Raw genomic sequence first — 15,015 nt, 5'->3', positions numbered from 1 at the left:
GCACCACTCCCAAAGGCTGAGAATTGTAGATAATTCTATTTCTGCTACCATTTGTTAATCTCCCCATTATATTTATGGTGGGAAGTGTAAGTCTTATCTTTTTCTTTTAGGTTGACAATTGCATTTTTCGCGCTCTCTGGTCTGGATATGTTGGATTCCTTAGATGTGGTGAACAAAGATGATATAATAGAATGGATTTATTCCCTTCAGGTCCTTCCCACAGAAGACAGTGAGTGAGTTTTTAGTTTTTTATTTATTGATATTAACTTCTTTACTTTTGCTTTTCACCTGGGGAAATAGTGTATGACTTTTAAAAACAAAAAAAAAAAAAAAAAACCACCACAAACTTGACCTTCCTAAAGTGCTGTCTTGATAATTTCAAATAGCAAATAGAAATAGATCCCTCTTAAAAAGTAAAGGTAGAAGTGTTTAGTTTAAACTTCTTTATGTATTTAAAGTGAAACTATGAAATGAATTTCAAGGTAAAACAGTATAAAATAATGAAGTTGCACTTAAAGCATCTCAGAGAAATGTTTCACCTTTCCTGAAAGAAATGCATGTTGAATAAGCTTTATGGGCCTAGTAATGGTTATATTGACTTCCACCAATTGTAGCCATGCCAGAAGCAATGAATGCAGGTAGGGTTATTTGGACAGGTGCTGGAAAAAGGGAGGTATAAGATTAAGAAGCAAAAAGAGTAAATACAGTTCCAGTTATGAAATGAAAAATCTGTTCTCTGGATCTGTGACTTTAATTTACCTAATGTTTGGAGGAGCAATGCTGCTGGTGTGTCCCAGCTGTTCTCATACTGGTAGGTGCATAGCAGCTCCAAGCTAGGGAGGGAGCACACAGGAACCGGCCTTCTGCAGGTGACTTGATAGAAGCTGTAAGGTGGTATTTCTGGCATTTTTTCAGTGGCAGTGCAGGTGAGTGGCTAGTAGCAGTAGAAGAAATGGAAGGGAGGGAGCTGTGAGTGAGACACTGCTATTTTATAATGTGAGGTGCTGGTGTGTTCAGTGCTGAATTGGAGATTGCTTCAGGCTGGTCTTAGAGCAGAGGTAATTCCAGGTGCTCTTCTGTGAAAGAAAAGAACTTTTATGAAGTGAGCATGTGGAAGTCAAGGTTGCTGACAGATATTTACAGTAATAAAGAGATTCCCTTTCTTGTTGTGACAGCTTACAAACTGCTAGATCCACCCTAGACATTAGCTCTAATAGATTTTTTTCTTGTGTTGTATTCTGAGACAAATTACAGAAAATGGAGGTTTTGGATAGTGTAATTATTTCCACAGTGCTTTTAATCACGGGAAGGCATCTGTCCGTTAGTGTTAGAATTTTTTTTCCAAGGTGAACATGCTTTAATTTTAGTAGCTGAACACTTTCTGTTGTGTCCCAGTCTTCAGGACTGTATTCTGGAAGAACAGTGAAGCTTGCAAGAAAAGAGGTTAGAATAGGTTGTGGTTTTTTTGTCTTTGATAGTACACAATAATTCTCATAAAGTCTGAGGGATTTTTTTGACCTAGCCAATATCTGGAGTAGTCCCACTGTCAGAAGTCTTCTAGGAAGGTCACTGTAACTCCCAGAGACAAACACAGGGTTTAACAATCCAGGGAAGATTTGTCTTTTTTTTTTTTTCCCTAGCGTTTAACAAAATATAAAATTACAAGGCAGTAGCTTTGGAGAGGATGCCATTGGTACAACATTCTGTGCATTTAAATAAGTCTCTTTTTTTTTTTTTTCTGCAGAAGACCAAACTTCCCTCCAATCCTCTATCTATCAGTTTATACGGAATCTAATCTTACTCTTTCTTGCTTTTGCTGATTACAGTGCTCAGTGTGGTCGCTGCACCGCTTAAGTTTCAACATTATTTTTATTCCATTTCTATGTTATATGATGGATAATAGATTATGTAAAATGTAAGTAATATTCATAACAACAAATTGGATACTGGATGACCAAATGTTCAGAATGGGAATGTATAATCTCTTGTAACATGTACCTTCAATAACATGTTTTGATTTCAGTATTTGTTACTGGGAAGCCTCCCAGCAGTAGAAACCTGACTCCCTCTTTTGGCCTCTTTGAAAAAAAACAAAATTTAAAAAAAAATAGCTAAACTTGGTAGGGTGCAGCACCAGAGCTTTTGATTTCAAAGTTTTTGTCCATCTCTAGTCAATGATAGCTATCTTGTTGCATCAGAATCTTTCCAAGTAACTAACAAAAAAAGAAAAAATCTGCTTTTAAAGAGGTACTCTATTGCAGTTTCTTTGGCATACATGCTGATACATCCCTCTTTCTGGGAAAATTTGTTTTTTAAACATTTTAATTATAACGTTGTTTAATTATGTCATTTATGGAGTTACAAACTCCAGTAATCTTAAGATTATTGGCAAAACATCTGCCTGCTGATCGGAAGAAGTGAATAAATTCTTTCTTTGCTTTGCTTATGCACACAGCTTTTTCTTCACCTCGTTAATTGTCTCTGCCTCAATCTGTCTGTCTTCTTGTGCAAAAGGAAGACGTGAATGAGTGGCTGATTGGATGTTTAGGAATATTACAGAGCTTGGTAGAAAATTCAGGATTTGGTGTATAAGAAGACTTAGTTAAAATCTCACAACATACTTTGATATTTTTAAGTAGTATATTTTTATTGATTGATATGCGATATGCCAGATAGCTAAGGAAAGCTTCAGTTAATGCGTTCTTAGCCTTTAAAATTTTTACATGAAACTAAAGCTCATCAAGGCAAAATGGTAAGGTCTTGATCTTGCTGACTAAGAAAGCAAATGCATTCTTTGTGAACCTAACTGAAGTGCGCTGCAGAATTAGCTATGTCCTTCTGTGGCTTTACTGTAGAAACAGTTCCTGTGGCTCCTGTGAAACAGGAGATGCATCCAAGTGATGTCCTTTAGGTACTGTAACTAATTTCAGCTCAGATGTTTTAGGAGCTGTCTCAATACCAGTTAGGAGAAGAGAGTGGTGTGTCACGCATCGTAACTGACCCCCACGCAGAAACTGAATGTTATTAGTTGATTGCTTGTACTTATTGCTGTCTTCTATAACTATCAAAATAGGTTGACGTTGTCTCTTGTGTATTTTGGCAATTTTACTTTTCCTTCATCTGTAGCAAATGCTCTGCATAGGTGCATGGCTAATATATGTGTTTGTTGTGTTTGTGTGTTCACTGCATTCACATTAAGAGTTCACTGTTTTCTTTTAGAAGGAAGTTTAAGTCTTGAAAATGCTTTTTTGTGTGTGTGAATCCAGGGCTCTGGACTCAAATGGTCTAATTACAAACAGACAGTGGAGGCACAATTCTTTGATCATACTCATCTGCTGTCCTACCATGTACCAACGCAGGCATTGTTTGACTCTGCCTGGAAGGTGATTTATCACGTTGAAGCATCAGAAAGGCACGTATTTATTTGTGTAATAAAACAGTTGGCCAGGAGTGGTAGTGCCAGCCCAGCAATGGAGAGCTGGATGTATCACTGACTTTGCTGTACTGACAGACTGCATCCTCAGTAGTGCTGAAATATCTTTCATTTGCTGCACTGAACATTCACAGTCCATTACAACTGTTGCACTGCATCTAGGACATAAAACTTTCTTCTTAGTTTAGTAATATTTGTTTATTCTTTATGCATGTATCGGTAATGAAAAAAATGGGGAAAAGGTCATTAACTATTTCTGAGATCATCATTACATGTAAGCTTTCAGGTCATAAGCTTCTTGAGCAAAAATACAAATTTTCTTTCAAAATGATCCATTTTAATGGCTATATTTGAAGTATTTATCTTGATGTATCATGGACTGCCACTGTTGGAGATGCAGCTTTGCATTTTGTTGCACATTCTAGTCCTTTAATTTATAAAAATGATTAATTTTTAGATACAATTCTGTAAGAATTGCTTATGTTTACCTTTAGCTGGGTATGCTGACTGTCTTGGCCTATCTAAAGCTGTAATTTCTTGGTTTTCATTTTTAGATTTTAAAGGTGTCTCAGATTGGTAATGTAAGTGGGAAGAACTAATAGTAAAATGTGCCACTTTTTTCATGTAAGGCTGATCATAGAAGATAAATAATAAAAGTGTCCTTTCTGTAAAAAGAAAGCTCCTCGCTCTTAGAATAAGTCACCTCTGGTCATTACTTGGAGCTCTGATGTCATAAGGACTTCCTGGCTTACATATATTACATGATGTGATTTTCCTCGAGGTAAAATCTCAGCTGCTTATGTAAAAGTAAATGTGGAGTCTTTTAGTGTGGGAAAAGGGTTAAATTTATTTGTGTTGTCACATATGAAACCTTTTTCCAGTTGTTTTTTTTTTTTTGCTTAGCTTGTAACAGACATGCGTTGACTGATGTAAAGTTTATTAAGTTATTTCTCTGTCTTTGGGTATTTCAAAAAGTATCTAAGTATGCTTAACTCTGAAAGTGAACATTAGGTGGTCCCATTTCTTAACTGCAATTAGGCTCAGTACTTCATCTGATGGTCAGGAATTTGAACTGATCAGTCCAGCAATTTTTTACAAGGCACACAAATTACAATTAATTTATTTTAATTAGAGTATGTTTCATTTTTAATTGTTTCTGTTACTGACTGGCTATTTGCAGCTCAAGAAAGAATTTGATTAGCATTCCAAACCTATTTCATAAGATCAGAAATGCAAGTAGTTTTTATTCAAGTTGTAAAACCAACTTTGCAGAAAGTGAGATGTTGTGCTTAAACTGAAAATGTTTTTTCCATCGTTTCCCTTTGGTTTCCATTTTGTTCAGAACTTGCATGTGCAACAGGAAGCTAAAAAAAAAATGAGGCATGACATCAGCGTGGCAGTTATCTGGTTAGAAATGATCTGCTTTCACTTTCCATTTAGCACTTCCTTTTATCAGCTCAGCATTTTTTTTTTTTAGTTCAAGAACTGCAACTATAAATTAAGAATTCATTTGTAGTCTTGAAGCTCTACGAAGAATCTGTATCTACATTCATGACAATGATTTTTCTTTATTTGGAAGAGAGATATAATTTCACTTTTGAGATTACACGATAGTAAGGGCACTGAAAAGTCAAACCACTGTGTTTCTCCTAGGAGCCAGTGAGTAAAGCCTGGGATTGGAGACCAAAAGCAACTGGAAAAAACAGTCAAACAAAATTTTAGGTCAGTGACAGCAGTACAGTTTAAAATCCAGCATTTGAATATTACCCATGCTGGTTTTCAGTTGGTAACAGTTTGGTGCAATAAAAGTTTTAAAACATTGCAGAGAATCTGAACAGCTGAAGAGAATAATGGCTTCTGATTTCCTTCAAGTAGTTCATTTTTGATTTTGTCTTGTAACTGTCTCTAATTGTCATGTAAAAAGCCAGTCAAGGTAACTCACCAGCAGCAGCTATGCCTGGGTTTCATATTGCCATTCTACCTTCATAATGTGTTATAATTCATAATAAGGATCAGTCTCTCCAGGCTGAATTCTTCCATCTAGCAACTAGAATCTGTGTTCTGTTTGACTGCAAAGCTGTACTAATTGTAGCATGACTTTCTTTGCAGCAGGTTACATGTCAGCAGGGTAAAAACTGTCTTCTGGATTAAGGTTTTCCGTACTAGTGCCATTAAAAGTGTATTTTGTAGTTTACTTAGGCATATTTGACACAGGCTAGATTTTACTGGAAAGGGGACATGTGAATGACAATTTCTTCTGCTATGTTGCCTAGGAAGTCTCTTACTTAAGAAAAAGGAATTCTAGTTCTTCCCTTCCAGAGTTATTCATGTTGTGTTATTTTTCAAATTATGATGCTTTTTGAGCACCAGAATTTGGGACCTTAGATTACACCTTCAGAGTAGTATTTATTGTGCTTTTTAGAATCTTTTGCAAGATGGAACAGGTTGAGTGTACTCTCAGCAAGTTTGCTGATGATGCCAAGCTGAGTGGTGCTGTTGACACTATAGAAGGAAGGAATACCATACAGAGGGACCTGGACGGGCTTGAGAAGTGGGCCCATGAGAACCTAATGAAATTCAGTAAGGCCAAGTGCAAGGTGTTGTACTTGGGTTGGGGCAGTCCCAGATGTGTATACAGACTAGGAAAAGAACTCATTGAGAGCAGCCCTGCAGAGAAGGGCTTGAGGTTCTGGTGGGCAGAAAGCTGGACATGAGCTAGCAGTGTGTGCTTCCAGCCCAGAAGGCCAACAGTATCTTGGACTGCATCAACAGGGGATGGCAGCAGGATGAGGGAACTGATTGTCCCTCTCTGGGTGATAAACTGCGCCATAATTGGTAGACCACATTGCATAGTGAACTTTTTTAGGTCTTTCAGCTTTATGTCTGTTGTCCAGTCTATGTGGGTCACTCTGAAAGTAATGCCTCCTATTTATTTCCATGGAAACTACAACAGATGAAAAGAGCACAATAACACTGTCTGATAGAGCAAATTCTCAACTACTAAACGCTATTTTTCAACATAGGCACCACCATTAGCTATGCATTTTCACTAGTGATGGACAAGAGCCTGCATGCCATGCTTATAAAAATCTGCACCAGCATAGTTGTCCCACAGTTGCCATCTCCGCTGCTGAAACACACCACCCACTACCTCACCATGCTGACAAACACTTTGGTCTCCATAAACATTCAGCAAGTGCCTGTGAGTCTCAGTGCATGACACTTTTTCCCCATGGAGGAATTCGTTTGAACACCTTTGCCTTATATGTACTTCCGTGTCAGATAGCGTTTTGTAATGCTGCTCCTCCGCTGCCACCTGTCACAGCAACAGAATGTAACAGAATTTTGGTGGGAAAGTTCAACCACCAGCATCCACTTCTGAAGATGTGGGCATTTCTTTTGGAGCAGCCATTGTAGTGTATGAATTTCCCTAATCTCCATGAGGATTTTTGGATCTAAGCCTGAAGAGTAAGGGGGGGGGGGGAAAGCAACGGAGAGAGAATTTAAGAACACTTGAGTGCTGTGGAAGTCATTAGACTTTTACTTTCAGAGTCCAAGGAATAAAGAAATAGAGTATTTGGTGTGTAGAAGCTGTACAGTTACAGCATTAAACTGTAATTGGATCTAAAAAGTGTTTAGCACACACTTCTTTGTACTACATGCCTAGGTATTCTGACACGCTTAAAGCATCAGGATGGAATCACTAATGGAGGTGTTTGGTAGCCAAAATATTCTTGTACCTGTGTTTTGGATGACAGGGAAGAATGTCTCAAAATAATGTCTGTTCACCTTCTTTCAACTGTGTCACTCGGACAGTAAAATCATTGCTGGCTTGAAACTGCAGATAGCGTGTTTGTCCTTGTACATGTTGCAAAGTATCATAAAACAATTCTGTGTAGGAACAGAGGATATTGCAGTCAGGGAGTCAGAGAATGAAAGATTCTATTAACTTGAGGCATTCTTCCAGGGAAGTAGTCTTTTTGTTTTTCCTTGACTCACGAGAGCCTGGAGGAAAACTCTCTACTGATGGGAACAGCGTTATCTCCACCAAATTGGGGAAAAAAAATAGAAAAATCTGTTGTTTTGTTATGACAATAGGATTGATTTGGCTTTTTGTGTGTGTGTGTATGTGGTTGGTTGGTTGGTTGTTTCCTGTTTGGTTAGCTGTTGTTTGCACTAATCAGAATGATAATAGACTGAAGTTGGGGACATACTGTAGGATTTGTGCCAATTCTGTGTACTGTGAATGATGTTGAACTAATAGATCTTGATTTTGAATAGAGGATTTTGGTTAGTAGTGAATGTCTCAGCAAAACAAACTAGCTGAGTCTTTATTTTTCTATCTTTTCCAGGGTCAAACTTGAATCGCTGTGGATTCAGAGGCTCTTCATATTTAGGGATGCCCTTCAATCCCTCCAAGGTCAGTTACGTGTATTTGGAGGGGCACTTTTTCGATTAAGCTGTAAGTTATCTTGTGAGTTTTTTATAATAATAACTAAAGAATTATGCAGTATCTAGAAAGTAGGGATTTAAGTACTGTTAATACATGGAAACGTTTGCAGTGCTTTAAAGAATCATGCAGTGCTACTGAAATGGTGATGCTATTGTTTCAAGGGCAGTGAAGAAACTAAGGTAAAAGCTGTGGTTTGATCAGAAAAGCAGAGAATGCTTTTCTTTTGCTAGAGAAGTTTTCCTACTCATTACAGATCAGAAAAGCTGAAAATGCAGACGAGCATTCTCTGCTTTTCTGATCTGAAGTGAGTAGGAACATTTCTGTAGATATCAGCTATCAGGTAGAAAACAGCAGATAAAGTTAACATTAAATGGTGCAGGATGTGCTGTTCTTCAGTCTTCTTCCTGTGACTATACATGGATATTTAATTGCCCCCGGTATCCATTCAAACATAGGCAAGGTTCTGCTCATCCCAGCTTGTCAATGACTATAAGAGAAGGATGCTGTTTAGCCCATAGAACTGAAGTTCAAGCATGTTAAATCTGTATACAAAACGAAAGTGCCCTTGCTGCAGGAGAGAAAAGAGGCAAGCAGAGGCTGCTAACAGGAATACAGAAGGTCTGATGTGGCTGGAAGAGGGTTGTATATGCCATTGTGCAGGAAAGACTTGAAAAAAGTGGGCTATTTTTTATAGTGTGCTTGAGAATGAAGAATAAAATATCTCAAAAGAGTATATGAAAAACCTGAAAGAGTAGGTTTTTTATATATAAATATGTAATAAAATATTTTACTGCTATTTGAGATAGTCACATTTAAAATCTTGCTGAATTTATCCTGCAGCGTGAAATTGAGAGCAAAGGCAGGCGTACTCATTGTATACTTATGACTGTTGCTGATTGTAAAAATTCTTGAATTGGCTTAAGTGTAAGGTGTGTTCTGGCCTTGTTTTTATTTACTCTTAGCAGAATAACTTTATGGTTCTGAGTAGCCTGTAGTAGTGTTCATCTACTCTAGCCCACCAGTTGCTTGTAACTCTTCTTGCATTGCAAGTCATCAGATACATATAGCAGCAATTTTCGTAAGTTATGCTTTCTAACAAGGGAAAAATAATTGTGAAGAGAGTTTTTACATCTCAGTACCAGGTGATACAGCACCATGTGACAGGCAAAGTCAAATGTCTCTTGATTTGCTTTGATATTTATTTCCTTTTACAGTACAGATGGTGTCTGCAGTGAGCTCCAACTATAGTAAATGAATTAATCCTCTGCTTTAATTGGAATTAGTCTCATTAGTGAACCTACTATGCACTGAGTTGAAGGGAAGGAAGCAAAACGTCTACTTACAACCTAAATAATTATCAGCAGAAATCCCACATTGAAGTTTAAAGACAAAATAGTAAATGATCATTTCAGTATATTTGTATATTAAATAACAATTGGTTTAGTCAGAACAAAACCAGTTGTTTTTTTAATCACTCAAATAAGTCCATACAATCACAGAATGTCCCAGGTTGGGATATTGATCCTCACAGGGATCACTGAGTCCAGCTGCTGCCTTCACCCACAGTTCAAACCCTATGCCTGAGAGCACTGTCCAAATGCTTCTTGAACTCCTGCAGCTTGGGGCCATTGCCCAAGGGAGCCTGTTGCAGTGCCTGACCAGACTCTGGTGAAGAACCTTCTCCTCACACCCCTCATGACCATCACCTGATGCAGCTCATGCTGTTCTCAGAACCTGTTGCTGTCACCAGAGAGCACAGATCGGTGCCTGCCCTTTCACTCCCTGTGAGGAGCTGCAGGCCGCCATGAGGCCTCCCCTCAGCCTCCTCTGCTTTGGGCTGAACAAATCCAAGGACCTCAGTTGCTCCTCATACATCTTGCCCTTTAGTCTCTTCTCCATCCTCATAGCCTTCAATCTCTTAATAGTTTTATGTCCTTATATTGTGGTGCCCAAATGTGCATGCAGTGTTGATGTGAGGCTACCACACCAGCACAGAACAGAATGGAACAGTCCTTTCTCTCGCCCACTGGGAGTGCGAGGCCTGATGCACTCCAGGGTGTGTTTGGACATTTTGGCTCCCAAGGCACACTTCTGACTCACATTCAGCTTCCTGTCAACCAGAACACCCAGATTCTTTTCTGCGAGGCTGCTTTCCAGCCTCTTATTCTCCAGTCTGTACGTATAGCCAGGGTTGTCCTGTCCCAGGTGCAGAGCTCAGTGCTTGCTCTTGTTAAACTGCACGTGGCTGGAGATTGCCCACCTCTCTGGTTTGTTGAGATCTCTCTGCAAGGCCCTCAAAGAGAGTCAGCAGCTCCTCCCAGATTAGTGTCATCCGCAAACTGACGTAGTATTTTTTCAAGTCCTGTATCCCAAGTCATTGATGAAAACACTTAAAAGAACTGTCCCTAGAATGGAGCCCTGTGGAGCCCCACTGGTGTCTAGCTGCCAGCCTGATATAAGCACGTTTACCCACATTATAACCCCTTTGTGCCTGATCTGCCAGCCAGGTGTTGACCCATCACTTCATGCTTTTGTCTGTCTGTATGCTGCACATTTTGTCCAGAATGGTACTGTTTTATGATGTTGTGCTTTCATTGTGGTATAGCAGCATTAAGAAATGAACAAAGACATAACTTTACCAGATGGAGATCATAAAAATGCTCAGTCACGTTTTGTCAAAGGTTTCAGTCAGTGTTGTGCAATGTAGTACATGAACCAGCGCATGTGTCTTGTAACCTTTTTCTAGTCCTCCTTAGTGCATGAAGTTGGATGGGTGAGTTCTACATATAATTCTGAAATCTTGCATAGCTTTCTTAAGACAAAAATCCAGAAATGCTAAATGGCATTACCCCTTGTTAGCATTTCCTAGTATTTTAATTTTATACTTGATAATGCTAACTTCCAGTGGTATGTGCATGCCTCAGACTTAAATGTTCTCTTTTCAGGGAACGTATTGTAGGCTGTCATTGTCTCATAATGTGTTAGCCAGTCTACAGAGGGAGCAAAGGAGTGGAATCATGTAACCTGTGGAAATCAGTTACAAGTTTGTTCATTGTATCTAGAAAAGTATTTGCAAATAGTTGTGCTTTCTTTTAAAGCACTGGAATCTCTACTGATACCTTGTTACTGCATCTACATTAACGGAAGCAGATTTGGTTGATGTGTTGGCATACAAATGTTTAAAGGATTTTCAGTACTGTTACCCAAAAGTGTTCTGAAATGACAAGTTGAATGACTTTCAGTTATGTTTAAGGTCCTGTCATTTTTCTTTATTCATTACTTTAAATGCTGGTAAGCATTTTGGACTTGCATTATTTATTGCATGCCGCTATAATGGTTTCATTTTCAAACTCTGGGAAGCTGCCATACTGGAGGTAGCCAAATCTCTCTTGGAACTACGAACCTTACAAGATAATAGAGAAGAATCAAGACATACATTAGATTCTCTCAACTTTGCTAAATGTTTTCAGGTTAGCTCTTTCAGTTTTTTTTTTTTCTGTTTTCAGCTGTTATTCTTTTAGTGTTTGGTGGTGTCTCTGTAGCTCTTTGCAGTGGTAACAAATAAAAACTTGATCACGTCACAACACTGTCTTAAAAATCTTCAACAGTCTTAACTCAAAAAGATGCTTGTTAAGAATGACACTTTCATCACTGCATTTAAACACGAATCATTCAGAATGAGATTTTTTTTTTCTGAGGTGGCTCTGGGTTCTGTGTTTTCTCAGATTTGATGTTACTGAAGTTAAACAAGCTTTTGAAAATAGGGTCTAACAGTCTCCTTACAGTTTCAGATGGGTCTAGATCTTTTCCAACTATTAAAATGTCAGTTTTAGGGGCTAGACTGAAAGCCAGCACCTGGAGCTATTTATAAGATTGAGGTAAATAGCATATGTTTTCACTTGGAGAAAAACAAAAAAGATCTGTTTTGTCTTCTTGACACAATCTTGCATTTTCTTCAGGCCAAAATGATCCATATTTTTAACAGTGATGCCAAGTGAGAAAAAATCTTGAAAACTCAGACTGCCCCTGTAGGAATATGTTTTGTACCATTTTTTACATTGTTTAGAAAGATCTTGCCTGTGCTTTCACAGCAGAGAATGCGTCTTAAAAACTGTTGGTGACCACAAGTTTAAGTTTAAATAGCTGTTCTGTTTAATGGGCTGGGGGACTTTATTATGTCAGTGAACAAGATTTGAATGTTTGAAAGCTTTGCCTCACCTTGAATCCTTAAGTGTTAATTCTTTTAAGGGAGAATTCATATTGTGGAGACCATGATGGCAACTCACATAGAGCAGGACTGTTTTACTCCACTCTGAGAGCCAAGTTAGTGATTCCAAATGTGTCCTAAAAACTGCAGCTATCACAAAACCTGAGTTGCATAGACCTGGTTGTACTCCTGTTGTCTTCTCACAGTATGTTTGCTCTAGCATTTTAGTTCAGATCAGCAGAGAACTTCATAAATACGCTTCGATGTGCTTGCTCCACAGGAGTTATACACACTAACTGAACTCCTTTAGAATGAAAGTTGACTTGAAAACACATCCCAAGTGCACTTAAGTAATCCAAGGAGCTGGACTACAACTGGCCCGAATTCTGCAGTGCATGCAGTGTGGCCACTGGGACAGCAACGCTAATTGTGTTGCTGTGTGTTATTCCAAAATGTAGTTATAGCCTTCGTGAGCTAAATGTTTTTTTGCTGGTGCTATTTTTTGAGAAGTAACTGCTGTCATTCTTAAAATAACTTGATTTCATTTCTCTTTGTCCTTGGCCTATGAAGCTCACAGTTTCAGGTGGTGACAGCAGTGTGCCTTTTGTGCTGAGGGTGGTAGCTTGCTTAGTTGCTGTTGCTGCTGTTACTTTGGCTATAGTGTCTACAAAGCCAAAGTAGTTCTATTTCAGTAGAACTTGACTTTGTAGATCTTAAGAAGAACTTCTTTTTATGAAATCTCAAAAGTACCCATTAAAAATCAATTGCTTTGACTATGGAGTCTTTCTTAAGCATAGGGCAGGCTTTTACAAAAGGTCTGGCTGATTTCCTTCTTCATAGCAAAGACAGTATATACTGTCTTCCCATCCATGGAAATTTTAGAGTTACTAGCAGTTATCTCATTAAACCTTTGAGACATGTTGTTGTCTTTTCCTTAGAGGAGCCATTGCAGTCCTGCTTTGTGATAGCAAGTTGTCACAGGGCTGGTTTCTTCAACTCCTATGAATTCTCAACTTCTACCTCTTTAAAAGGAAAAAAAAAAAAAGGAGGGGAGTTGGTTGGTTGGTTTTACTTCTTTCTTCTGCTGAAATTTCTGGTTCTTCTGATTGATGTCCTATCAAAGGCATCTTTTATCTCAACTCAGTTGTGTCTGTTTCATTAGTGTGTGAAGCATGCATTGGTGTGTATAGATACAAAACCAAGTGTGATGAGTAGTATCACGGTGAGCTTGAAATAATTACATGAATTCTAGAAGATAAAGTGAATTTCAGTGTGTTTAAAAATTGAATAACTCCGATTGATTAGGGAACAGGTTGCATTAATTTTCTGGTGAATATCTATGTTTTCTATTTTACAGTGTTTGTATATTGGGAACAAACATCTGTTAGACTATCAAAAGCTCCTAAAATCGTACCGTAATTATACATATGAAACTCCATCTCAGCTTTTGCCAGTATGCCTTTCAGTAATTCTTGGATGATCTTGTATTTGGTTCTGATTCATCTGTTTTTAATTCAAATTTATTGTAATATTAGCTGCATTTATTGGGATTTTTGGCTGAGAGGCAGATGTACTCTTTTGGACTCTTATCATTTCCATTGACTTTTATTAATTACATACCAAAATATCTGCCTGTATCCCAATTTATTGTGTAAAGAATTGAATTGAATTACTTTCCGCAAGGTAATCCTGTTCTGAAGGAGAACTATCAGTTGTGAAGGCAGCTGTATAACCTACTAGCATCTGTTCTTGAGAGCACCTCCCTAATTCCATATATTATGACACTTGGAAATTATGCACCTCAACAGTCTTTTCTGCCTTACTTGTACATAAGTGTTTATGTGGATGCTTGAGGATAGCGGGAGGTGGCAGTACTAATTTAGCTATGAACTTCATGAAGTATAGCCAACAGCCACTACTGTTTGCTTTATATGCATCACAAAAGTATGGATTTTGCTCTTTATTAAAACTAGCTCACTTGCAAGTTTTTGCCAATACTCTATTTGGAAAAACAACGTGTTACTGGTACGTGTTGAAATGTTTGTATGGAAAAGCATGTGGATCTAGAATTTGAACTTTGTGCAGATCCTGAAGTGACTCATACAGTTTTGAGGAGAGGGTAGTATAATTTAGTTTCAAGACCATAGTATGTATACTTAAAACACTTTTTCAGAAGCCTGTTTTTACTGCGATGAGTGAAAATAAGGACCTGTTTAATTAAATGGGTCTATAGGCTACCAGTGCCCTACATGGAATATGGAACTAATGTGTATATAGAAAAGTACAATAGAGAAAATTTTGTGAACGAGGAGTTTTCAATTATTTTATGTAGATATTGTGTGAAAAATGGCTACCTAAAGGAGAATATTGAAAACTACAGATGCCTTAGAAAATTTCCCTAATATCCCAGCATGTTTGTTTTAGAAGTTTTTGGTAGAATTTTCGTAAGTCTTGTTTTAGAAAGTCAAGTCAAAATACCTTTGGAGTAAACCTAACGTGCTTAGTAAATACAGTCGTCCTCTGGAAACAATATTTTCAAAAGTGAAGTTGAACGGTTTCACAATATCTGTTCAGTTTCTTGTGATGTCAGCATTGCTGTGGAGATGGACTAGCTGTACGAATGTGCAAACAGAGCAGTGATGTGCAGTTAGCATTGATTTGCAGGCTCTGCACTGTACGTTGTGTGAAATGAATAGAGGAATCTTCTGCACTTCCCCTACTCCATGTATTTCTAAGTAAGGAGAAATTAATTCTTCCTCTCATAACAATTCAATTTCAATTATGCAGGTGTTTGGAAGCTTAGTGTTCTTCATAGTTGCTGACTGGACCCGCTAGGAAATTTTTTGGCAGTCAGTTGTAATAGGAAAGAACCTTTCCAAATATTTTTCATCTACTGCTGTGTGTCTCGTATTTTATTTGGCA

The 15,015-nt window shown here is 38.0% G+C and overlaps 1 protein-coding gene across 1 annotated transcript in view; it reads left to right on the top strand.

Annotated features, from left to right (window-relative positions):
• PGGT1B (protein geranylgeranyltransferase type I subunit beta) overlaps nucleotides 1–15,015 on the top strand; it is a 34,595-nt gene that overhangs the window by 5,125 nt on the left and 14,455 nt on the right. The window contains 2 exon segments of the mRNA XM_021380593.1: nucleotides 111–229; nucleotides 7,786–7,853. Of these exon segments, the coding sequence (XP_021236268.1) occupies nucleotides 111–229; nucleotides 7,786–7,853 (187 nt within the window).

The sequence above is a fragment of the Numida meleagris genome, chromosome Z, assembly GCF_002078875.1.
Source record: "Numida meleagris isolate 19003 breed g44 Domestic line chromosome Z, NumMel1.0, whole genome shotgun sequence".
NCBI lineage: Eukaryota > Metazoa > Chordata > Aves > Galliformes > Numididae > Numida > Numida meleagris.
This window is presented reverse-complemented; position numbering and strand designations above follow the sequence as displayed.